The 27692-nt window shown below is 39.9% G+C and overlaps 2 protein-coding genes across 2 annotated transcripts in view; one reads left to right on the top strand and one right to left on the bottom strand.

Moving 5' to 3' along the window:
• slc16a4 (solute carrier family 16 member 4) overlaps window positions 1–16636 on the top strand; it is a 90442-nt gene extending 73806 nt beyond the window's left edge. Inside the window, exons 10-11 of the mRNA XM_039658006.2 lie at window positions 13544–13637; window positions 14528–16636. Coding sequence (XP_039513940.2) covers window positions 13544–13637; window positions 14528–14733 — 300 coding nt within the window. The 3' untranslated portion in view covers window positions 14734–16636. The remainder of the gene's footprint in view (window positions 1–13543; window positions 13638–14527) is intronic.
• Window positions 16637–16831: 195 nt separating this feature from the next.
• On the bottom strand, window positions 16832–26178 carry rbm15 (RNA binding motif protein 15). The gene is made up of 2 exons (XM_089119619.1): window positions 17757–26178; window positions 16832–17114 (listed from the first exon to the last, which is right to left on the bottom strand). Exon 1 carries the CDS (start codon window positions 26010–26012, stop codon window positions 23451–23453), a length of 2562 nt encoding a protein of 853 aa, XP_088975745.1. The 5' UTR covers window positions 26013–26178; the 3' UTR covers window positions 16832–17114; window positions 17757–23450.
• Window positions 26179–27692: the final 1514 nt, after the last annotated feature.

Genomic DNA, 27692 nt, shown 5'->3' with positions numbered 1-27692 from the left:
CCTTACGTTTTTTTTTTTTTTGGGCGAAAAATTAAGGTTCTCCAATCTTCTCAAAACTCTGGATTCTGTTAGAGGGCCATGAGACTTAACCCTGAGTGCAAAAATGGAGGCTCTAGACCCTTCCAGAGCTGAGATATCGAAACTCAAAAATTCGACCCGAAAAAAAACCGACAGTGGTACCCCTTACGTTTTTTTTTTTTGGGCGAAAAATTAAGGTTCTCCAATCTTCTCAAAACTCTGGATTCTGATAGAGGGCAATGAGACTTAAACCTGAGTGCAAAAATGGAGGCTCTAGACCCTTCCAGACCTGAGATATCGAAACTCAAAAATTCGACCCGAAAAAAAAACGACAGTGGTACCCCTTACGTTTTTTTTTTTGGGCGAAAAATTAAGGTTCTCCAATCTTCTCAAAACTCTGGATTCTGATAGAGGGCAATGAGACTTAAACCTGAGTGCAAAAATGGAGGCTCTAGACCCTTCCAGAGCTGAGATATCGAAACTCAAAAATTCGACCCGAAAAAAAAACGACAGTGGTACCCCTTACGTTTTTTTTTTTGGGCGAAAAATTAATGTTCTCCAATCTTCTCAAAACTCTGGATTCTGATAGAGGGCAATGAGACTTAAACCTGAGTGCAAAAATGGAGGCTCTAGACCCTTCCAGAGCTGAGATATCGAAACTCAAAAATTCGACCCGAAAAAAAAACGACAGTGGTACCCCTTACGTTTTTTTTTGGGGGCGAAAAATTAAGGTTCTCCAATCTTCTCAAAACTCTGGATTCTGATAGAGGGCCATGAGACTTAAACCTGAGTGCAAAAATGGAGGCTCTAGACCCTTCCAGAGCTGAGATATCGAAACTCAAAAATTCGACCCGAAAAAAAAACGACAGTGGTACCCCTTACGTTTTTTTTTTTGGGCGAAAAATTAAGGTTCTCCAATCTTCTCAAAACTCTGGATTATGATAGAGGGCCATGAGACTTAAACCTGAGTGCAAAAATGGTGGCTCTAGACCCTTCCAGAGCTGAGATATCGAAACTCAAAAATTCGACCCGAAAAAAAAACGACAGTGGTACCCCTTACGTTTTTTTTTTTGGGCGAAAAATTAAGGTTCTCCAATCTTCTCAAAACTCTGGATTCTGATAGAGGGCAATGAGACTTAAACCTGAGTGCAAAAATGGAAGCTCTAGACCCTTCCAGAGCTGAGATATCGAAACTCAAAAATTCGACCCGAAAAAAAAACGACAGTGGTACCCCTTACGTTTTTTTTTTTTGGGCGAAAAATTAAGGTTCTCCAATCTTCTCAAAACTCTGGATTCTGATAGAGGGCCATGAGACTTAAACCTGAGTGCAAAAATGGAGGCTCTAGACCCTTCCAGAGCTGAGATATCGAAACTCAAAAATTCGACCCGAAAAAAAAACGACAGTGGTACCCCTTACGTTTTTTTTTTTTGGGCGAAAAATTAAGGTTCTCCAATCTTCTCAAAACTCTTGATTCTGATAGAGGGCCATGAGACTTAAACCTGAGTGCAAAAATGGAGGCTCTAGACCCTTCCAGAGCTGAGATATCGAAACTCAAAAATTCGACCCGAAAAAAAAACGACAGTGGTACCCCTTACGTTTTTTTTTTTTGGGCGAAAAATTAAGGTTCTCCAATCTTCTCAAAACTCTGGATTCTGATAGAGGGCAATGAGACTTAAACCTGAGTGCAAAAATGGAGGCTCTAGACCCTTCCAGACCTGAGATATCGAAACTCAAAAATTCGACCCGAAAAAAAAACGACAGTGGTACCCCTTACGTTTTTTTTTTTGGGCGAAAAATTAAGGTTCTCCAATCTTCTCAAAACTCTGGATTCTGATAGAGGGCAATGAGACTTAAACCTGAGTGCAAAAATGGAGGCTCTAGACCCTTCCAGAGCTGAGATATCGAAACTCAAAAATTCGACCCGAAAAAAAAACGACAGTGGTACCCCTTACGTTTTTTTTTTGGGCGAAAAATTAAGGTTCTCCAATCTTCTCAAAACTCTGGATTCTGATAGAGGGCCATGAGACTTAAACCTGAGTGCAAAAATGGAGGCTCTAGACCCTTCCAGAGCTGAGATATCGAAACTCAAAAATTCGACCCGAAAAAAAAACGACAGTGGTACCCCTTACGTTTTTTTTTTTGGGCGAAAAATTAAGGTTCTCCAATCTTCTCAAAACTCTGGATTCTGATAGAGGGCCATGAGACTTAAACCTGAGTGCAAAAATGGAGGCTCTAGACCCTTCCAGAGCTGAGATATCGAAACTTAAAAATTCGACCCGAAAAAAAAACGACAGTGGTACCCCTTACGTTTTTTTTTTTTGGGCGAAAAATTAAGGTTCTCCAATCTTTTCAAAACTCTGGATTCTGATAGAGGGCCATGAGACTTAAACCTGAGTGCAAAAATGGAGGCTCTAGACCCTTCCAGAGCTGAGATATCGAAACTCAAAAATTCGACCCGAAAAAAAAAAACGACAGTGGTACCCCTTACGTTTTTTTTTTTTGGCCGAAAAATTAAGGTTCTCCAATCTTCTCAAAACTCTGGATTCTGATAGAGGGCCATGAGACTTAAACCTGAGTGCAAAAATGGTGGCTCTAGACCCTTCCAGAGCTGAGATATCGAAACTCAAAAATTCGACCCGAAAAAAAAACGACAGTGGTACCCCTTACGTTTTTTTTTTTTGGGTGAAAAATTAAGGTTCTCCAATCTTCTCAAAACTCTGGATTCTGATAGAGGGCCATGAGACTTAAACCTGAGTGCAAAAATGGAGGCTCTAGACCCTTCCAGAGCTGAGATATCGAAACTCAAAAATTCGACCCGAAAAAAAAACGACAGTGGTACCCCTTACGTTTTTTTTTTTTTTTTTGGGCGAAAAATTAAGGTTCTCCAATCTTCTCAAAACTCTGGATTCTGATAGAGGGCCATGAGACTTAAACCTGAGTGCAAAAATGGAGGCTCTAGACCCTTCCAGAGCTGAGATATCGAAACTCAAAAATTCGACCCGAAAAAAAAACGACAGTGGTACCCCTTACGTTTTTTTTTTTTTGGGGCGAAAAATTAAGGTTCTCCAATCGTCTCAAAACTCTGGATTCTGATAGAGGGCCATGAGACTTAAACCTGAGTGCAAAAATGGTGGCTCTAGACCCTTCCAGAGCTGAGATATCGAAACTCAAAAATTCGACCCGAAAAAAAACCGACAGTGGTACCCCTTACGTTTTTTTTTTTTGGGCGAAAAATTAAGGTTCTCCAATCTTCTCAAAACTCTGGATTCTGATAGAGGGCAATGAGACTTAAACCTGAGTGCAAAAATGGAGGCTCTAGACCCTTCCAGAGCTGAGATATCGAAACTCAAAAATTCGACCCGAAAAAAAAACGACAGTGGTACCCCTTACGTTTTTTTTTTTGGGCGAAAAATTAAGGTTCTCCAATCTTCTCAAAACTCTGGATTCTGATAGAGGGCAATGAGACTTAAACCTGAGTGCAAAAATGGAGGCTCTAGACCCTTCCAGAGCTGAGATATCGAAACTCAAAAATTCGACCCGAAAAAAAAACGACAGTGGTACCCCTTACGTTTTGTTTTTTTTTGGGCGAAAAATTAAGGTTCTCCAATCTTCTCAAAACTCTGGATTCTGATAGAGGGCAATGAGACTTAAACCTGAGTGCAAAAATGGAGGCTCTAGACCCTTCCAGAGCTGAGATATCGAAACTCAAAAATTCGACCCGAAAAAAAAACGACAGTGGTACCCCTTACGTTTTTTTTTTTTTGGGCGAAAAATTAAGGTTCTCCAATCTTCTCAAAACTCTGGATTCTGATAGAGGGCCATGAGACTTAAACCTGAGTGCAAAAATGGTGGCTCTAGACCCTTCCAGAGCTGAGATATCGAAACTCAAAAATTCGACCCGAAAAAAAAACGACAGTGGTACCCCTTACGTTTTTTTTTTGGGGCGAAAAATTAAGGTTCTCCAATCTTCTCAAAACTCTGGATTCTGATAGAGGGCAATGAGACTTAAACCTGAGTGCAAAAATGGAGGCTCTAGACCCTTCCAGAGCTGAGATATCGAAACTCAAAAATTCGACCCGAAAAAAAAACGACAGTGGTACCCCTTACGTTTTTTTTTTTTGGGCGAAAAATTAAGGTTCTCCAATCTTCTCAAAACTCTGGATTCTGATAGAGGGCCATGAGACTTAAACCTGAGTGCAAAAATGGAGGCTCTAGACCCTTCCAGAGCTGAGATATCGAAACTCAAAAATTCGACCCGAAAAAAAAACGACAGTGGTACCCCTTACGTTTTTTTTTTTGGGCGAAAAATTAAGGTTCTCCAATCTTCTCAAAACTCTGGATTATGATAGAGGGCCATGAGACTTAAACCTGAGTGCAAAAATGGTGGCTCTAGACCCTTCCAGAGCTGAGATATCGAAACTCAAAAATTCGACCCGAAAAAAAAACGACAGTGGTACCCCTTACGTTTTTTTTTTTTGGGCGAAAAATTAAGGTTCTCCAATCTTCTCAAAACTCTGGATTCTGATAGAGGGCCATGAGACTTAAACCTGAGTGCAAAAATGGAGGCTCTAGACCCTTCCAGAGCTGAGATATCGAAACTCAAAAATTCGACCCGAAAAAAAAACGACAGTGGTACCCCTTACGTTTTTTTTTTTTGGGCGAAAAATTAAGGTTCTCCAATCTTCTCAAAACTCTGGATTCTGATAGAGGGCCATGAGACTTAAACCTGAGTGCAAAAATGGAGGCTCTAGACCCTTCCAGAGCTGAGATATCGAAACTCAAAAATTCGACCCGAAAAAAAAACGACAGTGGTACCCCTTACGTTTTTTTTTTTTTTTGGGCGAAAAATTAAGGTTCTCCAATCTTCTCAAAACTCTGGATTCTGATAGAGGGCCATGAGACTTAAACCTGAGTGCAAAAATGGAGGCTCTAGACCCTTCCAGAGCTGAGATATCGAAACTCAAAAATTCGACCCGAAAAAAAAACGACAGTGGTACCCCTTACGTTTTTTTTTTTTTGGGCGAAAAATTAAGGTTCTCCAATCGTCTCAAAACTCTGGATTCTGATAGAGGGCCATGAGACTTAAACCTGAGTGCAAAAATGGTGGCTCTAGACCCTTCCAGAGCTGAGATATCGAAACTCAAAAATTCGACCCGAAAAAAAAACGACAGTGGTACCCCTTACGTTTTTTTTTTTTGGGCGAAAAATTAAGGTTCTCCAATCTTCTCAAAACTCTGGATTCTGATAGAGGGCAATGAGACTTAAACCTGAGTGCAAAAATGGAGGCTCTAGACCCTTCCAGAGCTGAGATATCGAAACTCAAAAATTCGACCCGAAAAAAAAACGACAGTGGTACCCCTTACGTTTTTTTTTTTTGGGCGAAAAATTAAGGTTCTCCAATCTTCTCAAAACTCTGGATTCTGATAGAGGGCAATGAGACTTAAACCTGAGTGCAAAAATGGAGGCTCTAGACCCTTCCAGAGCTGAGATATCGAAACTCAAAAATTCGACCCGAAAAAAAAACGACAGTGGTACCCCTTACGTTTTTTTTTTTTTGGGCGAAAAATTAAGGTTCTCCAATCTTCTCAAAACTCTGGATTCTGATAGAGGGCCATGAGACTTAAACCTGAGTGCAAAAATGGTGGCTCTAGACCCTTCCAGAGCTGAGATATCGAAACTCAAAAATTCGACCCGAAAAAAAAACGACAGTGGTACCCCTTACGTTTTTTTTTTTTGGGCGAAAAATTAAGGTTCTCCAATCTTCTCAAAACTCTGGATTCTGATAGAGGGCCATGAGACTTAAACCTGAGTGCAAAAATGGAGGCTCTAGACCCTTCCAGAGCTGAGATATCGAAACTCAAAAATTCGACCCGAAAAAAAAACGACAGTGGTACCCCTTACGTTTTTTTTTTTGGGCGAAAAATTAAGGTTCTCCAATCTTCTCAAAACTCTGGATTATGATAGAGGGCCATGAGACTTAAACCTGAGTGCAAAAATGGTGGCTCTAGACCCTTCCAGAGCTGAGATATCGAAACTCAAAAATTCGACCCGAAAAAAAAACGACAGTGGTACCCCTTACGTTTTTTTTTTTTGGGCGAAAAATTAAGGTTCTCCAATCTTCTCAAAACTCTGGATTCTGATAGAGGGCCATGAGACTTAAACCTGAGTGCAAAAATGGAGGCTCTAGACCCTTCCAGAGCTGAGATATCGAAACTCAAAAATTCGACCCGAAAAAAAAACGACAGTGGTACCCCTTACGTTTTTTTTTTTTGGGCGAAAAATTAAGGTTCTCCAATCTTCTCAAAACTCTGGATTCTGATAGAGGGCAATGAGACTTAAACCTGAGTGCAAAAATGGAGGCTCTAGACCCTTCCAGAGCTGAGATATCGAAACTCAAAAATTCGACCCGAAAAAAAAACGACAGTGGTACCCCTTACGTTTTTTTTTTTTGGGCGAAAAATTAAGGTTCTCCAATCTTCTCAAAACTCTGGATTCTGATAGAGGGCCATGAGACTTAAACCTGAGTGCAAAAATGGAGGCTCTAGACCCTTCCAGAGCTGAGATATCGAAACTCAAAAATTCGACCCGAAAAAAAAACGACAGTGGTACCCCTTACGTTTTTTTTTTTTGGGCGAAAAATTAAGGTTCTCCAATCTTCTCAAAACTCTGGATTCTGATAGAGGGCAATGAGACTTAAACCTGAGTGCAAAAATGGAGGCTCTAGACCCTTCCAGACCTGAGATATCGAAACTCAAAAATTCGACCCGAAAAAAAAACGACAGTGGTACCCCTTACGTTTTTTTTTTTGGGTGAAAAATTAAGGTTCTCCAATCTTCTCAAAACTCTGGATTCTGATAGAGGGCAATGAGACTTAAACCTGAGTGCAAAAATGGAGGCTCTAGACCCTTCCAGAGCTGAGATATCGAAACTCAAAAATTCGACCCGAAAAAAAAACGACAGTGGTACCCCTTACGTTTTTTTTTTTTGGGCGAAAAATTAAGGTTCTCCAATCTTCTCAAAACTCTGGATTCTGATAGAGGGCAATGAGACTTAAACCTGAGTGCAAAAATGGAGGCTCTAGACCCTTCCAGAGCTGAGATATCGAAACTCAAAAATTCGACCCGAAAAAAAAACGACAGTGGTACCCCTTACGTTTTTTTTTTTTGGGCGAAAAATTAAGGTTCTCCAATCTTCTCAAAACTCTGGATTCTGATAGAGGGCCATGAGACTTAAACCTGAGTGCAAAAATGGAGGCTCTAGACCCTTCCAGAGCTGAGATATCGAAACTCAAAAATTCGACCCGAAAAAAAAACGACAGTGGTACCCCTTACGTTTTTTTTTTTTGGGCGAAAAATTAAGGTTCTCCAATCTTCTCAAAACTCTGGATTCTGATAGAGGGCAATGAGACTTAAACCTGAGTGCAAAAATGGAGGCTCTAGACCCTTCCAGAGCTGAGATATCGAAACTCAAAAATTCGACCCGAAAAAAAAACGACAGTGGTACCCCTTACGTTTTTTTTTTTGGGCGAAAAATTAAGGTTCTCCAATCTTCTCAAAACTCTGGATTCTGATAGAGGGCAATGAGACTTAAACCTGAGTGCAAAAATGGAGGCTCTAGACCCTTCCAGAGCTGAGATATCGAAACTCAAAAATTCGACCCGAAAAAAAAACGACAGTGGTACCCCTTACGTTTTTTTTTTTTGGGCGAAAAATTAAGGTTCTCCAATCTTCTCAAAACTCTGGATTCTGATAGAGGGCCATGAGACTTAAACCTGAGTGCAAAAATGGAGGCTCTAGACCCTTCCAGAGCTGAGATATCGAAACTCAAAAATTCGACCCGAAAAAAAAACGACAGTGGTACCCCTTACGTTTTTTTTTTTTGGGCGAAAAATTAAGGTTCTCCAATCTTCTCAAAACTCTGGATTCTGATAGAGGGCCATGAGACTTAAACCTGAGTGCAAAAATGGAGGCTCTAGACCCTTCCAGAGCTGAGATATCGAAACTCAAAAATTCGACCCGAAAAAAAAACGACAGTGGTACCCCTTACGTTTTTTTTTTTTGGGCGAAAAATTAAGGTTCTCCAATCTTCTCAAAACTCTGGATTCTGATAGAGGGCCATGAGACTTAAACCTGAGTGCAAAAATGGAGGCTCTAGACCCTTCCAGAGCTGAGATATCGAAACTCAAAAATTCGACCCGAAAAAAAAACGACAGTGGTACCCCTTACGTTTTTTTTTTTTGGCCGAAAAATTAAGGTTCTCCAATCTTCTCAAAACTCTGGATTCTGATAGAGGGCCATGAGACTTAAACCTGAGTGCAAAAATGGTGGCTCTAGACCCTTCCAGAGCTGAGATATCGAAACTCAAAAATTCGACCCGAAAAAAAAACGACAGTGGTACCCCTTACGTTTTTTTTTTTTGGGTGAAAAATTAAGGTTCTCCAATCTTCTCAAAACTCTGGATTCTGATAGAGGGCCATGAGACTTAAACCTGAGTGCAAAAATGGAGGCTCTAGACCCTTCCAGAGCTGAGATATCGAAACTCAAAAATTCGACCCGAAAAAAAAACGACAGTGGTACCCCTTACGTTTTTTTTTTTTTTTTTGGGCGAAAAATTAAGGTTCTCCAATCTTCTCAAAACTCTGGATTCTGATAGAGGGCCATGAGACTTAAACCTGAGTGCAAAAATGGAGGCTCTAGACCCTTCCAGAGCTGAGATATCGAAACTCAAAAATTCGACCCGAAAAAAAAACGACAGTGGTACCCCTTACGTTTTTTTTTTTTGGGGCGAAAAATTAAGGTTCTCCAATCGTCTCAAAACTCTGGATTCTGATAGAGGGCCATGAGACTTAAACCTGAGTGCAAAAATGGTGGCTCTAGACCCTTCCAGAGCTGAGATATCGAAACTCAAAAATTCGACCCGAAAAAAAAACGACAGTGGTACCCCTTACGGTTTTTTTTTTTGGGCGAAAAATTAAGGTTCTCCAATCTTCTCAAAACTCTGGATTCTGATAGAGGGCAATGAGACTTAAACCTGAGTGCAAAAATGGAGGCTCTAGACCCTTCCAGAGCTGAGATATCGAAACTCAAAAATTCGACCCGAAAAAAAAACGACAGTGGTACCCCTTACGTTTTTTTTTTTTGGGCGAAAAATTAAGGTTCTCCAATCTTCTCAAAACTCTGGATTCTGATAGAGGGCAATGAGACTTAAACCTGAGTGCAAAAATGGAGGCTCTAGACCCTTCCAGAGCTGAGATATCGAAACTCAAAAATTCGACCCGAAAAAAAAACGACAGTGGTACCCCTTACGTTTTTTTTTTTTTTTGGGCGAAAAATTAAGGTTCTCCAATCTTCTCAAAACTCTGGATTCTGATAGAGGGCAATGAGACTTAAACCTGAGTGCAAAAATGGAGGCTCTAGACCCTTCCAGAGCTGAGATATCGAAACTCAAAAATTCGACCCGAAAAAAAAACGACAGTGGTACCCCTTACGTTTTTTTTTTTTTGGGCGAAAAATTAAGGTTCTCCAATCTTCTCAAAACTCTGGATTCTGATAGAGGGCCATGAGACTTAAACCTGAGTGCAAAAATGGTGGCTCTAGACCCTTCCAGAGCTGAGATATCGAAACTCAAAAATTCGACCCGAAAAAAAAACGACAGTGGTACCCCTTACGTTTTTTTTTTGGGGCGAAAAATTAAGGTTCTCCAATCTTCTCAAAACTCTGGATTCTGATAGAGGGCAATGAGACTTAAACCTGAGTGCAAAAATGGAGGCTCTAGACCCTTCCAGAGCTGAGATATCGAAACTCAAAAATTCGACCCGAAAAAAAAACGACAGTGGTACCCCTTACGTTTTTTTTTTTTGGGCGAAAAATTAAGGTTCTCCAATCTTCTCAAAACTCTGGATTCTGATAGAGGGCCATGAGACTTAAACCTGAGTGCAAAAATGGAGGCTCTAGACCCTTCCAGAGCTGAGATATCGAAACTCAAAAATTCGACCCGAAAAAAAAACGACAGTTGTACCCCTTACGTTTTTTTTTTTGGGCGAAAAATTAAGGTTCTCCAATCGTCTCAAAACTCTGGATTCTGATAGAGGGCCATGAGACTTAAACCTGAGTGCAAAAATGGTGGCTCTAGACCCTTCCAGAGCTGAGATATCGAAACTCAAAAATTCGACCCGAAAAAAAAACGACAGTGGTACCCCTTACGTTTTTTTTTTTGGGCGAAAAATTAAGGTTCTCCAATCTTCTCAAAACTCTGGATTCTGATAGAGGGCCATGAGACTTAAACCTGAGTGCAAAAATGGAGGCTCTAGACCCTTCCAGAGCTGAGATATCGAAACTCAAAAATTCGACCCGAAAAAAAAACGACAGTGGTACCCCTTACGTTTTTTTTTTTTGGGCGAAAAATTAAGGTTCTCCAATCTTCTCAAAACTCTGGATTCTGATAGAGGGCAATGAGACTTAAACCTGAGTGCAAAAATGGAGGCTCTAGACCCTTCCAGAGCTGAGATATCGAAACTCAAAAATTCGACCCGAAAAAAAAACGACAGTGGTACCCCTTACGTTTTTTTTTTTTGGGCGAAAAATTAAGGTTCTCCAATCTTCTCAAAACTCTGGATTCTGTTAGAGGGCCATGAGACTTAACCCTGAGTGCAAAAATGGAGGCTCTAGACCCTTCCAGAGCTGAGATATCGAAACTCAAAAATTCGACCCGAAAAAAAACCGACAGTGGTACCCCTTACGTTTTTTTTTTTTGGGCGAAAAATTAAGGTTCTCCAATCTTCTCAAAACTCTGGATTCTGATAGAGGGCAATGAGACTTAAACCTGAGTGCAAAAATGGAGGCTCTAGACCCTTCCAGACCTGAGATATCGAAACTCAAAAATTCGACCCGAAAAAAAAAACGACAGTGGTACCCCTTACGTTTTTTTTTTTTGGGCGAAAAATTAAGGTTCTCCAATCTTCTCAAAACTCTGGATTCTGATAGAGGGCAATGAGACTTAAACCTGAGTGCAAAAATGGAGGCTCTAGACCCTTCCAGAGCTGAGATATCGAAACTCAAAAATTCGACCCGAAAAAAAAACGACAGTGGTACCCCTTACGTTTTTTTTTTTGGGCGAAAAATTAATGTTCTCCAATCTTCTCAAAACTCTGGATTCTGATAGAGGGCCATGAGACTTAAACCTGAGTGCAAAAATGGAGGCTCTAGACCCTTCCAGAGCTGAGATATCGAAACTCAAAAATTCGACCCGAAAAAAAAACGACAGTGGTACCCCTTACGTTTTTTTTTTTTGGGCGAAAAATTAAGGTTCTCCAATCTTCTCAAGACTCTGGATTCTGATAGAGGGCCATGAGACTTAAACCTGAGTGCAAAAATGGAGGCTCTAGACCCTTCCAGAGCTGAGATATCGAAACTCAAAAATTCGACCCGAAAAAAAAACGACAGTGGTACCCCTTACGTTTTTTTTTTTGGGCGAAAAATTAAGGTTCTCCAATCTTCTCAAAACTCTGGATTCTGATAGAGGGCAATGAGACTTAAACCTGAGTGCAAAAATGGAGGCTCTAGACCCTTCCAGAGCTGAGATATCGAAACTCAAAAATTCGACCCGAAAAAAAAACGACAGTGGTACCCCTTACGTTTTTTTTTTTTGGGCGAAAAATTAAGGTTCTCCAATCTTCTCAAAACTCTGGATTCTGATAGAGGGCCATGAGACTTAAACCTGAGTGCAAAAATGGAGGCTCTAGACCCTTCCAGAGCTGAGATATCGAAACTCAAAAATTCGACCCGAAAAAAAAACGACAGTGGTACCCCTTACGTTTTTTTTTTTTGGGCGAAAAATTAAGGTTCTCCAATCTTCTCAAAACTCTGGATTCTGATAGAGGGCCATGAGACTTAAACCTGAGTGCAAAAATGGTGGCTCTAGACCCTTCCAGAGCTGAGATATCGAAACTCAAAAATTCGACCCGAAAAAAAAACGACAGTGGTACCCCTTATGTTTTTTTTTTTTGGCCGAAAAATTAAGGTTCTCCAATCTTCTCAAGACTCTGGATTCTGATAGAGGGCCATGAGACTTAAACCTGAGTGCAAAAATGGAGGCTCTAGACCCTTCCAGAGCTGAGATATCGAAACTCAAAAATTCGACCCGAAAAAAAAACGACAGTGGTACCCCTTACGTTTTTTTTTTTTTTGGGCGAAAAATTAAGGTTCTCCAATCTTCTCAAAACTCTGGATTCTGATAGAGGGCCATGAGACTTAAACCTGAGTGCAAAAATTGTGGCTCTAGACCCTTCCAGAGCTGAGATATCGAAACTCAAAAATTCGACCCGAAAAAAAAACGACAGTGTTTTTACGTTTTTTTTGAGACTTAAACCTGAGTGCAAAAATGGAGGCTCTAGACCCTTCCAGAGCTGAGATATCGAAACTCAAAAATTCGACCCAAAAATGGAGGCTCTAGACCCTTCTGTACTGGCATTTTGTATAGATGGTATTGAAATTGAAAGACTTCAAAATTGAAACACTTGTGTGTATTATACTATGATATTACTTATTCATTTTTGTATTATGTAAGGTTTTGAACTTAAGCAAAGTCCTTTTGAACAGTTTTGAAAATAGTCTCTTAGTGCAAATTGTTATGGAGGTACATAGAGTTTTAAGTGAGAAAATAATTTATGTAAACTGACTGGTTGGCAGGGTTTGAGTACATCCTAGTACTGAGTGCTGCTTCCTCCACTTTTATTAAATGTTCTCATGAAAAGGTCTCCGTTCTTTTCTAAGTATTGAGACATTGAGCTCTTGTGCTGTAATACTGTGCATGGCAGTGTAAGGAGAGAGGGATAGATTGACAGTCAGCACTGCCGTGCACCCGTTCCCCTGGAAGGAATCTTAGGTTTTACCTTTCAAATATTTTTACAACCTATGGAAGCACTCTCAGTAAATCAGAAAAAGACACATGCATACATTAGACAAGAACATGCATAGACATTAAATGAGTATTGCTTGCTGAATTTAAAAAGTAATTATGTTGAACATTGCTTTGAACAGAACAAGTGAACTCTCTGAACCTGAAAATACCATTTGAGTCAACACAATGCCATAACTTGGCCAAATGTGATATACAAATCAGATGTTCTGATTGAGGAATTAGTAAGTAAATGTAAAAAATCTCCTCAGTTTCAGAAAAATGTTAAAGTCCTTAAAAGAAATTCATTCAGCAAAGATGCATTAAACTGGTCAAATGTGACATTTAAAGAGTTTTCACATTGTTAACACAAAAATTATATTTACTATACTTTCTAATCATTAAAAGTCCTGGAAAAACATATCACTGTTTAAATATTAAAATATTAAGCAGAACAACTGTCTCCAAATCAGCATATTAGATTGATTTCTGAAGGATCATGTGACACTAAAGACTAGAAAAATAATTCTGTATAATAATTATATAATGATAATCATCTGGCCTAGTTAGAAAAGTCATAATCTGTCAAATGTCATATATATCATTCTTTTTGCTGTCTGCATTTTCCAGGTGGACTTGGTGGGTTCTGAAAAGCTGAACAACTCGATGGGGTTCTCAATGTTCTTTGTGGGGCTTGGATGTCTTACAGGTCCTCCTCTTGCAGGTATGTGGAGTTTGAATGAGCTCCATGACTAGATCATACAAGCATCAATAGGTAAATGCAGTCTTGATGTCTCACGAAAATAACCCGCAGCATTGGAAAGTCTTGGCCAGTCTTGATAATGTGTAAGACTAGCCTGCTTCTGTGTGTGTGGCTTGAGGGACACTGTGGCCATTTAGTTTCATATTCCAATTTAAGTGGGTTACAGATGGGAGACATGTTAACCCATCTAAAAATAGGATGACCTGCTTTTCATCATAATGTAATGCTGAACAAATACCTTTAGGCTACTTTCAGGATTATAAAACATATTCATTTGTCTTATTTGTTGCTGTTTATTAGCAGTATTCAGTAATACATCCCAATACAGAATCTCCTTATGTAGAACAGCTGTAAAGCGAGGGACAACTCTTGGAAATACAAATCTTGCAGAGGGGCCTCTTTAGGAAGGCGAGTATAGACCTTGCTCTGAACTCTGTTACAGTTATGCTAACATGAACCATCTTGTCAGGGCCCCCTTCCACAATCTCTCCACCTACCAAAAATAATGAGCAACCAGGGAAGCCAACTGATTTTTCTCTCCTACCCAAGGCCTTTCCGGACTTGACCTGCTTTTGCTTGCGTAGCGAAAACAAGCTGTCGTTTTAAAAGCGTATCCAGTCAGAAAACAGGTGTGGGAGATCCTGGGGTGGAAAGTGAAGAAAGTTTTTTTTCCATCTGTCCATCATCAAGCGTTAGGTTACTGACTGTTCGCAAATGCATCTAGCAAGGGAAAGTAAAAAAAATAAAACCTAGTCTTTTTTCCTTGTTTTCTTCATTGACATCTATTTAAGGAAAACATTCCTTCTGCTAACAGTTTAATATATGTCTAACGCATTGCGTTTTTCCTGAAGGCTTCCTGTACGACTACACACAGACCTACGACTGCTCCTTCTACCTGGCAGGTGCGTGTTACCTGTTATCATCAGTTTCTCTTTTTCTCGAGCCTCTGGCAAGACGCTGGCAAGCCCGAAAGAAACGGCTGGAGACGATGAGTGAAGAATTGATGTGGAATAATGGCTGTTTCTGCCCAGCACCTCAGCGGAATGGTGTCGTATAATAAAGAAAATAAACTCAAAGCCATTTTACTTTCCACCATGTCATGTGGTTCTGATCGGAAGAGAACCTGACCTGAACATTTGGCGGGACCACAGTGTGGCGAGCAAATGAATGTTTATTTGAATAAAGAGACCAATAAATGAATCCTTGAGGACACTACAATGCAAACTATTTTGTTAGTGGGTGAGTGAGAATGGATTTTGTTCAGTTGGTTTGATATATAAACAAATAGTATGTTTCCCTCACCGCAATCTTTAATGACAATCAGATCAGCACAAGAACAAAATGAAGTCTTTATCACCACATATGCATTTATTTTCCAACACATTACGAATCAGGATCTTCCTTCACTAGAAAGTTACTTGAAAGCTTCCACTGACATATTTTACTCGCTTAGGCAAATGAACTAGAACTAAAATAAGGGTATTTTGTCAGATGGTGATGGGTCTATGCAATAAGCCTAAGATGGCTGCTTCTTCTGTGAGTCCCCATTTTGAGCATTTAATGTCTGTTGATGTGTATCAGTTGCTATGAAGCTGTGTAAATGACTACACAATGGCTGAAAACAACATAGATTTTGTTTTGCCGTCAGTGCCCCAAGTGGAATACATTTGGGTGCAGAATATTCCAGACATGGACTTTTCTTCTCACTGGTGCCAAATCACTCACACTGTCATTCACTACTGACAACAACCAAGAGATTTGCTGGAACAAGTGAATATTCTTCTGATGCTAATGAGCCAAGTGTTGCAAGAATTAGGTCATTTGGCTTGTGGGTTCATGTGTACCTGTACAAGAGGCCCAGATGGCGAGCCTGTGTGGAGAGTTTCTCAAAAGTGCAAATCCCTTATACTTATTGTGTTTTTTTATTTTTGCTGGGTAATCTGCACTATGTTTTTCGCCACTCTTTGCCTTTGTACTCGATGACTGTGCTAAATATCATGTAATGAGAGCCAAAGATGCAATAGAAATGTAATTGAACGATCTATGCCGAAATACAGTCTAGTTGTTGTTGTTGCTGGCACGTTAGTTCCCTCAAGAAGTTGTGCGTGAGCTGTTGCCCTCTAGAGGCACTGATGATGTACTGCTACTGGAATGTTCTATCAATTAACATGCAATCTATGTTCTGGAATGTCTAGTTCTTTCCTTTCATCAGCAAGTAAATACAAACAGTATTTCCTAACAAGAATGAGCAAGACTTATGCAACTGTGACCATTTAACAAATAAGCACATCACAAAGATAAGAACAGTATGCCACGCTCTGGACATTATTTGTTTTTTTGTTGTTGCAGAAAGCATTTTTATCACTCTTAATTGTTTAATAAAAGCAAGTTTCTTTGGAGAAATGGGTTAGAAATGTTTGGAAATGTTGTATAAATTGTCTGTAAACTCAAAAACTAGCCTTAAAGACACAGTTAAAGGTACAGTTCGCCAAAAATGAAAATTCTGCCATCATTTACTCACCCACAAGTTGTTCCAAACAATGTTCTAACCAAACAGTTGGACCCCATTGACCAAAAAAAAAAAAAAAACTGTGGAAGTCAATGGGGACCAGAAACCAACATATTTCAAAATATATTTCTTTGTGTTAAACTGATCAAAAAAAAAAAACCTCATACAGGTTTAAAATAACATCAGGGTGAGTAAATTACATAATTTTCATTTTTGGGTGAATAAGGGGACACAATAACACTATTATTGTCAATGACAGACTTCAGCAATTATGTACTGTTAGTGATTTTGTAATTGTGTGGAAATGTGATGCTGGTATTGGGGTTATTATTAAGTGTTTTTTTTTTTTTTTTACTGTTTCTGAAAGTTTTGCATAATTATTTTGTTGACAATGCTCACATCTGTTAAGATTTACATGACTGCAATTAAAGCCCGCAGTAAATTTGACAAAGCAACTGGGTTTTCTGTAAAACATTTGTTGATGCCTGAGAAATGTTCTCCTTTTTCCCCATGAGGAAAATATAAAAGAAAGCAGTTTATCTTAATCTATCTCAAAATCCAACTACCTGAAGTACATTATTTTAATTAGCTTTTTGAAAGACAAAAAGATTGCCTTTTCATATGTAAAATCAAAATCAAAACAAAGTGATGTAAAAATATCTTTATTGAGAACACATTGTAGTACATACAATGTTAGGCAGTATTTACATTTTGAATGCATCATTACTCTAATATATATATATTAAAAAAAATTAGTATTACAAAAAAGATCATTAGCATTAATTAGTGTTATGAACCTACTCAATTCTAAAATATGGAGAGAAAAAATGCTTAGATTACATTTTTTGTTTAACTTGTACTTACAGAAATGTGAGCCGTGATGAGAATATTCCGTGATGGATGGATACCCACAATGCAACACTGATGTTCTGTAGACACCAAAAAAAGCACATAAAGAGGTGTAGCAAAATGTCATTAATTACATGCATAAAAGAAAACATGACAACTTAATCAAAGGCTTATAATCAATAACAAACCATCTAACAATTTCTCTCGGCAAATAAATGATCTGTCTACCTGGAACTCATTCAGATCAGCACACCGGTAAAACAAATATATTTCAGCATATATTACTTGCTAGAGGCATACTCGTGTTAAAGTTAAGTTATAACAACAAAGGACGCAGATATGGCATCAACATTATACTGTGTTGTACAACAGATTTATGAAAAATTTCAATGATCACTCTATAATAATTAGTACAAGTATAATTCTAAAAAGCTAATTCTGGCTGTTTTCAGTTTGCACATTTAACTTGAGTTTCCAATAATCACTCAGAGTAGTAAGGTCATTTTTATAAAGATCAGAGGGTAGAAAGCCTCTTGTGAGGCCTGAAATAGTTTTATAGTCATCATGTGGTAGCTTATGGAGAGAACTAAGCTACAACCAGGAACAATGAGCTAATGTTTTGGACTGTCTGACTTAATATGGTCTTTTCACTGCTTGGAAAAGTGCCAGGACAACACAAAGAGATTATGCAAATGAGGCCAGAGGAGGGGCTTAAGTGTTACCGTGGAGACCTATGGTTACCAAGAGACCAGGCCCATTCCATAGCATCAGAAGACAGGCCAGTCAGTCAGAACTGTGGTGAAGACACAAGAGACCACAGCGTGAGTGCCATGGACTGAGGGAACTCATCGTTTTCATCACTGCCATGGCGTTCTCTCAATGCCTAACTGAAACTGGACAAGTAAAAAAAAGTTAAAGGGATTCATTATATGAGGTGTATTTGTTAATGCAAATGGATTTAAAATTAGTCAGTGCCCAAATCCTAACCCCTTTTCTATACTCATAATAAAAGCAGGCTCATTTCAAGGCAGCGCCCTCCGGAGGTCACCTTTGTGGAAACAAGTCGTAATAAGTCTTCAAATTTAAAATAAAAGACCAATATTTCTGTAAATGTACTGCAAAATTGGAAGATTGACTATTTTACAACTTAGTATATATATAGACATAACATAATATTTCAGTTTGTTAATTTCATTCATATTCATGGGCAGAAATCTATGTTTGTACAGAAAATGTCGGTTTGTCTTTATGCTTATAAAGTGATCTTTATAAGAATACCAGTATTAATCATTGTGGAGGTAGAAATTATGACAGTCATATGTGAAATAAATAATGCAATTAATAATTTTTTTGACACCCATCATTATTTAAACTGAGATATTCAACACAATCTCCCAACTTATTTTCAAGTCTGTTCATAATCAATGAAGTTTACTGCATAACTAATGTAATCACTATCCTTGTCATTTCCTGCTATCATTAGGAAAATATTTTACAATCAGGAGGAGCCTGATATTGACATCATTGTAGCAAATTATTAAGTACCTAGTGCTCTAAGTACCCATCAATTATTATTAACTATTATTTTTGCATGTATGAATAATATACAAGTTATTAATTTATGTATATTTAAAAATACAATGCATTTTATTCTTAACTTAAAGGGATAGTTCACCCAAAAATGCTAATTCTGTCATTAATTACAGTACTTTTAACAGACAGGTGAAAGTTACAATGAAAATTATCAATAGAACTTATGAGGCAATTAATTGTTAGGATTATAAGGCTGATTAAATGGCTTAAAAGGCTAATAGTAAATCTAGTGAAGCTTTAACTGGAATGAAAAGCTCTATGAAAATACCAAAGCTAAAATGAAGTGTGGCACTGTGTTAAAAGAGATAGATTACCCGAAAATGAAAAATGACTTACCAACCCTCATGCTGTTCCAAGCCTGTCTTTCTTCCGTTGAACGCATAAGATATTTTGAAAAATATTGGTAACCAGACAGTTGACTGTAGCCATTAGCTGCCGTAGTAGGGGAAAAAAACAAACAAACAAACAAACAAACAAACAAAACTATGAAAGTCCATGGGGTCCATGAACTGTCTGGACACCAAAATTCTTTAAAAGATCTTATTTTGTGTTCAACATAAAGAAACTCGTACAGGTTTGGAACAACCTGGCAGTGAGTAAAATCTATCCCTTTAAGTTTTATATGTAAATTGTAAATGTGGTTGTTTTAGATCTTATAAAAGCTGTCTCCAATTTTTTAGAATCCAAATAAAAATGTAAGAACACATTGATACTTATTGTAAAGGTTTATTACTTTTTTAATTTATTTACTAAATTTATTTAAAATTATTAGTGTTAATTTGGTCATTCTAGGGAGACAATCAACTATTAAATAAGTTAATAATTTATTTACATTTAAAAATACAATGCATTTTATTCTTAACTTAAAAGGGATAGTTCACCCAAAAATGCAAATTCTGTCATCATTTACTCACCCTCATGTCATTCCAAACCTGGATGACTTTTATTCTTCGATTGGAAACAAAAGATATTTTGAAGAATGTTGTTCAAGCGTCCAAAAAATGATACGTTGAAAAGAAAGAAGAAATTTTAAAAATATCTTGTTTGTTCTAAAAAAAAAAAAAAAAATCATACAGGTTTGGAAGAACATGAGTACATTTTCAGGTGAACTACTGCTTCAACCATCATCCTTATTGCGAGTTTATTTGTGTAAATTCACAAGTCTTTGACCTCCTACCAAAAATATAGCATAACAAATATCAGTAACACTTTACAACAGTCACATTTGTTAATGTATTAATATGAACCAACAGGGAGCAATACATTTGTTATAACATATAATCTTTATTAATGTTAGTTAAATAAAAAAATGTAGTAAATGTTGAAATGAACTAATTTGAATAAATCATGTAAAACATTGATCATTAGTTCATGTTAACTAATGCAACCTTATTGTAAAGTGATACTGATATTTCTGCATTTTTCTTTGAAAGACATGTTTTGGATAATACAGGCCAGGATGTCACAGTCACAGTCAATGGCAATCTCCTAATGCATTTGTTTAACTGACACTTACCTGTACCAGGTAGACTCTGAGCCTAAAGACCTGGTATGAAGCCGACGCTCCCTACTCACCACCCACACCAGAGGACTGGTCTGGATCCTCACCCCGGAGGCCTGAATGAGCTGCTGGTGAAGTGATGCAGCTGAGCTGACCGCATGTCTTACTAAGCGAAGGGAAGGAGGTGGTGTTCATTCTCTCCCTCCTGATGAGGCTCCTCGCAACGCAAGCAAACTCCATGTTAACTTTGGGTGGAGTTCACAAGGGCAGCTTGTTTTCTTTCAGGGGTTCTTCACAACGGAGGGTCAATTAACCACGTACCGATCATCTGGATGCATTTTACAATCTCTTTCAGGAAAATAAACGTTTAAGGGAAACAAAACTATCAAAGCGCACACAATTTCGAAGGCTAAAAACGCTTTTTTTGGGGCTTTTCTAAATCCTCTTCCTTCACTGATTTGCAATGGAGCGAAACAAAATCATATTGACGAAATCAAAGGATGGGATAAACAAATGCCTGCTCCTCTGAATTGGAAATCACTGATCTCAGGTAAGGTTCAGGCAGTCGCGCTGGCAATGCACAGTGTGGCCGGCCAGGTTACAGCAAGCCTGGATACTTCCAGCTGAGGGACACACACGGGGAGCAGCCGGCATGCCTGAGAGAATCAAAAGGTGCTGAAACAGATATTTCAGTTTAGATGAAGGTCTGCGCAAACATCATCTCTCCACTCATTCTCAACGCTCAGCAGAACGGCCCCTTTCTCCCTGATCTGTTTGAGGGTTGGGGGGGGAGGGCAGCAGCACCCTCAGGTTACTTAGCATGTAGGGCAACTCCAGGACACAAGGGTGGAAAACACAGATCAACAACAACATCGAGCCTCAAAAGAGCTCTCTCGCCCTTCGCTCTCACTGCCACGACTGATCCCGGGCCGAACACAAAGGAGGAGGATTTCTCTTTCCTGAGCAGAAACAAGCATTTGAGCAACAATTCCTCCCGAAACACAACCGAAAAAAAGCAGCGCAGGCGTTCTTCAATTGATTTCCAAGGAATAAACATTTCTCCCTCAAATGAAACAATTTATTGATAGCGTGATATAATCAAATGAGGGGCCAGTGCACTTTTTGTGTGTGTACAAACAGCCACGTCAAGAGCTGTGCAAGGAGTGAGTGACGCTTCCTCTTTCTCCCAAATCAAGAAATTAGGTAAACACAGCACAAATCAAGTGTCATTATTTCCGTTTAAATACGGGAACCGTAAGCACAAAAAAAAAAAAAACAATTACACAAGCAGGAAGATGCTCTCAGTGAGAGTACACTAACACTAAATGGAAAGCTCTTGCCCCTGTGTATCCAAAGGGCTCCTGAATCATTTCAAACAATTATTTCGGCTTCCAGCCATGTGAGGTCCACTTGCGGAACGGTCCATTTGCGGTCCTGTCCTGTGTGGAACGTACAGTATGTCCATTTAACCATGTACACAAAGAGCTGTTATATTGTGAAATTACCAATCAATCAACTTTTAAAACACAATTTAGTGTGAAGAATATTAAAGTCACACATGAAGAGATGTTAGTTATGCATCAGACCAGTACACTGCAGTTAGCTAAAGAGACTTAGAACACAAATGTCTACTTCTTCAGGACTTCAGAGTAAAGTATAGACTGTCATTTTAAAACCGTTCAAACAATGACACCCAAGAACCACAACAGCATGTAATATTTCAAACAAAAATGGCTGTTTAACTATGAACATACTTAAATGTACATCTATATTGTCAACTAAAATTATGTCAATAAAATACAATTTAGGACTGTCTTAATGTTGCACAAGATTCAAATTTGTATGGCATTAAGTCTCTGTTTGTGTACAAATATGTGGGCTTGATTTCTTTAAATTAGTCATACACCTTAAAGGGATAGTACATCAAAAAATTGAAATTCTGTCATCACTCACTCACCCTCAAGTTGTCTCAAACCTGTACGAGTTTTGTTTCTTCTGCTGGACAGTAAAGAAGATATTTTGAAGAATGTTGGTTATCAAACATTTGACATTGACTTTCATAGAAGGAAAATAAATACTATGGAAGTCAATGGCTACAACATTCTTCAAAATATATTCTTTTGTGCTCAACAGAAGAAACAAACTCGTACAGGTTTGGAAAAATATAAGGGTGAGTAAATGACAGAATTTTAATTTCTGGGTACACTTGCTCCTCAAGTTCTCAGTGCTATCTACATGGCATATTTAGCAAACTACGGGTGACAATGAAAAAATAGCATATTATATGCCACATGCACTTAACATTGATTATTTGAAAAGTCTGTTTTTATAGCAAATGCATCTTTATAAAGAGACCTTTATAAGAATACCAGTATTAAAAATGTCAATGTAAAGAGGATATATCTGGCTGGAAAATTATGACAGTCCTATGGGGAAAATAAAATTAAAACCACACTATGCAAACAAATTAATTATCATAATTTAAACTGAGACACCTCACTTTGAAACCAAAATCATGCTTAATTCAAATGTAACCCAAAAAGATGGAGACCATATGTCAGAATACCCTTTTCTTCACAAAATTAGTTGCTTGATGTAATGCTTTGGTCAAAGGAGGACTTTTACAATCAAAATGTTTTTACAGATTATTTTTTATGGGGTGTTAAAATGCTGCCTTTTTCAATCAACATAACACTGATGACACTATTAGGCTACACCTTTGTATATTAAACCTCTGCAACAGCTTACAGTAGAACACAAGCATTAACATGCAGTTCACTGAGCAAAGTATTCGGCCTGTTTTAGTTGCCTACAGGACTATATATACCTATATTACACTCCCCATTACTGAATGATTGTTCAAAGCATCAAAACACAAACCAGATTCCCGTTAAATCAGATCAATTGAAAACCATGAACATGAATGAAATGAACATTGATTTCGTACAGGGATAACTGTCTGGAATCTGACTGAAATACATGGTGATGATGGGAAGTACTATAACTAAACAGTGTTTAATGACCCATAGCAAATTAAATTTCTATTCTAATATGCCCAATATCACTCATTCTTTAACGCAGGGTACAACTTATCACAAACTAGACATCTGAATAAATTGCAATGGAAAACAAATATATTGCTATATAGAGCTAAACTTTGCTATACGAATGGGCCTTTTTCTCTCATTTTTGTACATGTTTGGCAGAGCAGGTAATAACATTTGCCCTTTACTCTAGTACCACTTCTGCTTTAGTGAGCATGCAATTAAAAGACATCAAGAGAAGCTTGCATTTAACAATACTTTAGTGTGTATTAGGATTGTTAGGATGCTCCTCGCACAATGATCATGACCAGGAAGTCCTCTTCCGTTTTGGCAAGAGCTTTCGCAGAAGAATCTAAGAACTGCTGAGAGAAATCACATGGTGGAAATGCGTGCAGGACACCAGTGTTGTCCTTATCTCTACTGCCCCCGACGGGTAAACTGATGACCCCAGCGGCCTGCTTTTGCTTCAGGTAGGAAACCAAGTTGCGCAGGGGCCTCTGTGTCGATGCTGCTGGGTCCGAAGACGAAGTCTCCTCGGTGCTGCCCGGAACTGCCAGAAGAACCGCATACCCGCCCGGGCCTGCGACTTTGATGCGGCGAGACACTTCGTCGATCTTGGGCTGGTCGAGGCGAAGGCGTTGCGTGATGCGCAGCTGAGCGACTTTGCCGCCCATGCTGCCATCCATAAGAAGACTGGTGGCGACGCTCAGGTCCCCGTCCAGGAGATGCATGCTGGCTGGGAAGTTACTGTTCTTTAGGAGCAGCATGCCATTCCAGGCCATGCTCAGCTTGCCCCCTGCGTCCTGCTTCGAAGCCTGGCTGCTTTTGGAGCTGCCCTCGGATCTGTCCCTCTTGGAGACGCCTTTGGCTGAATCGCCTGCTTTGCGCTTTCTTTCCCCTGGACTTGCGCCGACACTGGTCTCGGAGACGCTGCTGCCTTTTATGCGCTTCTCACCAGGGGCTCGGTCCAGGCTGCTGCGGCTCTCTCGTGCAGGGGACACCCGATCTGCTCTCGCTGGACGCTCGGAGTCGCTGAATCGACCGTCTCGGCTGCTGCCACCCGGGCTGCCTTCGAGGGACGGCGGTCTGCGGCGTCGGGCTGCCCACTCGCTGCTGCTGTCAGGCGAACACTCCAGATGTCTCCCGTCCTCCATGAGTCGTCGTTTGCGTGCAGCGTCCCTGGCCGGCAGCTCCCGCTCCAGTGACCACGCCTCTCGCCGCCGCTCACGCTCCAAGTGTTCAAGGGGCTCAAATGCAGGTGTTCGTACACGTTCACGAATTGCAGGGGCAGCCCATTCAGCCCCGGCGTACAGTTCTCGTTCTCTGAAGTGCAGTGGTGGGGGAGTCCGTTCTCGGACCCTGATGGCCTCAGGGGTGGCGCGATGGACGAAAGACTCAGCCACAATTTCATAGTGCTGCAAAGGGAGGGGCTGCAAGAACTGCTGCTGGTAGCGGTGCTCTGTGTCAGCGAAGTCCACCCTCAGCCTCCTGTCAGGACCGCCGAGAGGAAATCCACGCATGTGTGTGCAGGCTGCCTGAGCAGCATCCAAGCTTTCATACTGAATATAAGCCCAGGTGTCCCCTTTTCTGTAGTCTATAGTCCTAATAGTGCCAAAGCGGTCAAATTCCCTGGCTAATGCAGTGAGAGGCACCCAAGGTCCAAGACCACCCACCCATAGGCGTGTGGTGGGGGTGGCTTTGCCATAGCCGATTTTTATGGGGTTTCGGCCCACGACTTTCCCGGACATGCTCATTTTTGCTCTGTGGGCCATGTCCAAGTTCTCAAATTTAAGAAAGCCATAGGTGCTGCTCTGGCCCCGAGTGGGCCTTTTAATGTCCACCTCAGTGATGGTCCCAAATCGTTCAAAAGCCCTCCTCAAATCATTTTCAGTCACAGTAATATCCAAATTACCCAGAAATAGTGTGCGGTTGGCTCTCTGGTCGTCCTCTGGAGAGATAAAGTCCTCCTCGCGGAAAGGAGCAGCTCGCTCAGCGATGTACGCAGGCCGCGCCCTCGCTTCATAAAAGGCAAATTCTCTTTCTCTTTCAAGCTCTCTCGGTAAAGGCGGGGGTGGTGGGGGAGGAAGCCGACCAAGCGCCAACTGCTGTAACCGGTAGTCTCTGTAACCCAGACCGGTTGGAGAGAGCGGCCTCTGGGTATGCAAATGTCTATGGCCAGCAACGACAGAGAAATGGTCCTTATCTACCGGAGACCGACTTCTCCGCCTATTCAAGTAGACCGCCTCGATTTTCAAAGGACGGTCGTACAGCACCAGCCGGCCTCGCGCGTGCTTTGCCGCCCTGGCATCATCCGGTCTCCTAAAGTTGACGAATGCGATTCTCTCGTCATTGACTCGGCTGATTTTAACGCTCACATCACCAAATTTTTTGAATTCGTGGAAAAGGCCGTCCTCGATTTCCTCGTCACTCAGTTGGGAGCCGAGCTCGCTGATTTTTAAAGTTTTGTACTCACTTTCGTTGGTGGGAAGCGGGGCGCGCGACTCTCCGCGCGAGTTTGTGCGCGCGGCCGCCTCTAAAGACAAGCTCGACGCGTGGTTCTTGCCGCTCGAGCTCGCAACGGGGCTGGTGTAACCGTGATTATTTCCAGTCCGACTTGAGACATGTCCGTCAAAATCCCTTCCATCTCTTTTATCTCCCAACAGCCCCCTTCGTGCAGAGCCCCCTTCGCCTTTAGAAGAACTATTGCCGTTGTTGCTCCCACCGCCAGAAATCGAGATAACCCCCATTTTCTTACTGGTTGGGTGGCTTCCTCCCCTGTCTCGTATATCATCCAAGGCCCTTGAGCGCTTTTTCACAGGCGATCGCTCCTTCCCTTTCATGTTAGATATCCTCTGGCTTTCCGCGTCCAACAAAACACTTTTTAACAGTTACGCTAACGCGATGGCAACGAATTTACACGAGGAATTGTATAATTTGTTCAGTGTCCCTGCGGCAAAACAACCGCATGCGCCATCTTGTCGAGACTAGAACATGCCCCGCCCGTCGACTTTGATTGGTTTGAATCTCTGAGAAACTTCCACGCCACTGGTTGTTTTGTCTGTCAATCTAGACCGCCCGCACAGCTCCCAGTCTGATGTACACCATTTTAGCTTCAAATGGCAAATATTTACCATAGCCACTTTATAAACAAGAGAGGTGACATTTAACGAATCTTCAATGAGCTCTTGAGGTCATGCACCTAAAATATACTATTATATGTGCTTCTGCACAGAATCTTTTAATAAACACGTTGAATCAATAAACCTGGTAGGAAAATTATTTTTATTTTAAAAAGGTTTTATGTTGAGATGATTCTAAACTGTGAGTTTTGTCTTGCATTTAATTTAAATTACAAATATTGTATTTATAATTTGCGAGTGGTCGAATAAATAAAACATTTGAAAAAATGAGTTCACTTTATGTCCAACAGATGGCGATGCTTGCCTTTTCCACTGAGGTGACCGGAAGGGTTTTTTAACATGTCGGTTCAGTAGGGGTTCACCATAATAAAATGAATAATTTTTTTAATAATAAAGATTTTCAGAACGGGAGAAATATTTGTAACAGTTAAATAGCTATGAAAATGAATGTATTTAGCCTATAATTAAGGCAAGATGCTCTAATCTGGAGTTAGATGCAAAAAATAAAATAAAAAACAACTTTAAATGTTTCTTGTGTGGTCAAAAGTGAGTAAGCAGCCTATGCGATTAAAAAAAGGAAATAAATGCTTCCTATTGGATACAAATAATTTGTGTATCATAAATAAGGATTAAATACGCAAAACACAAGTAACACATCATATAATTTAAACTTTTGTTTATAAGCCTATATCTAGGCTGTATATTTATTTAAGTTGCCTATAGTGGATTAGCCTAGGCAAGTTAGCTGCCAGTTAACTGCTGAGTCATTCAAAGTGTTGCAGGCCGTCAGTAAGACAGGTCAACTTAGTTTTGGCTATTTTACGGTTAATGTTATATATTTAGATTCTGTATGCGTTTATATTCTATGTCTGTCCAGGAGCCTACAATAATTAGCACACACACACACTGTATTTGTGGACATTTTTCATCCTGCCAGTTTCATTTAGTAATGCTTCTCTTGTAGGCCTATTCCTGAACTGTATTTCTTTATCACATCCTTTAATCTGGGATTTAATCAGTTTGCATGTGTAGCTGGCTCCCCATTTTTGAAAGATCAGGCTGGAATTCGAAGCTGTGGGTGTGGAGAGAGTTTCTGTCTATCCTCTATTGGAACCACATGTCAGCTTTCTCCAAAACACGGCACAGTCCGCTAAACTGGCACTTAATGTGATCCAGCGTTTCTGTCATCCTCAATGCACAAAGGAAAGAAGCAGCAGGAAATGCTTGCCCCAAAGCGACTGTCGATCTGTTCCCATTTTGAGTCTTAGAAAAGCTTTGAAAATCCTGACACTGCAGCTTTTTTCATCTAAAAAATTTTCGTTTTATGTGTCATCTATATGAAGTGAATCACCCTGAAAGAATGGCTGGCAGGATTGGCAT

This window comes from Pimephales promelas, chromosome 14 (genome assembly GCF_988280905.1).
Source record: "Pimephales promelas chromosome 14, fPimPro1.hap1.1, whole genome shotgun sequence".
NCBI classification, from domain to species: domain Eukaryota; kingdom Metazoa; phylum Chordata; class Actinopteri; order Cypriniformes; family Leuciscidae; genus Pimephales; species Pimephales promelas.
The sequence above is the reverse complement of the archived record's forward strand: the minus strand, read 5'-3'. Positions and strand labels throughout refer to the sequence as shown.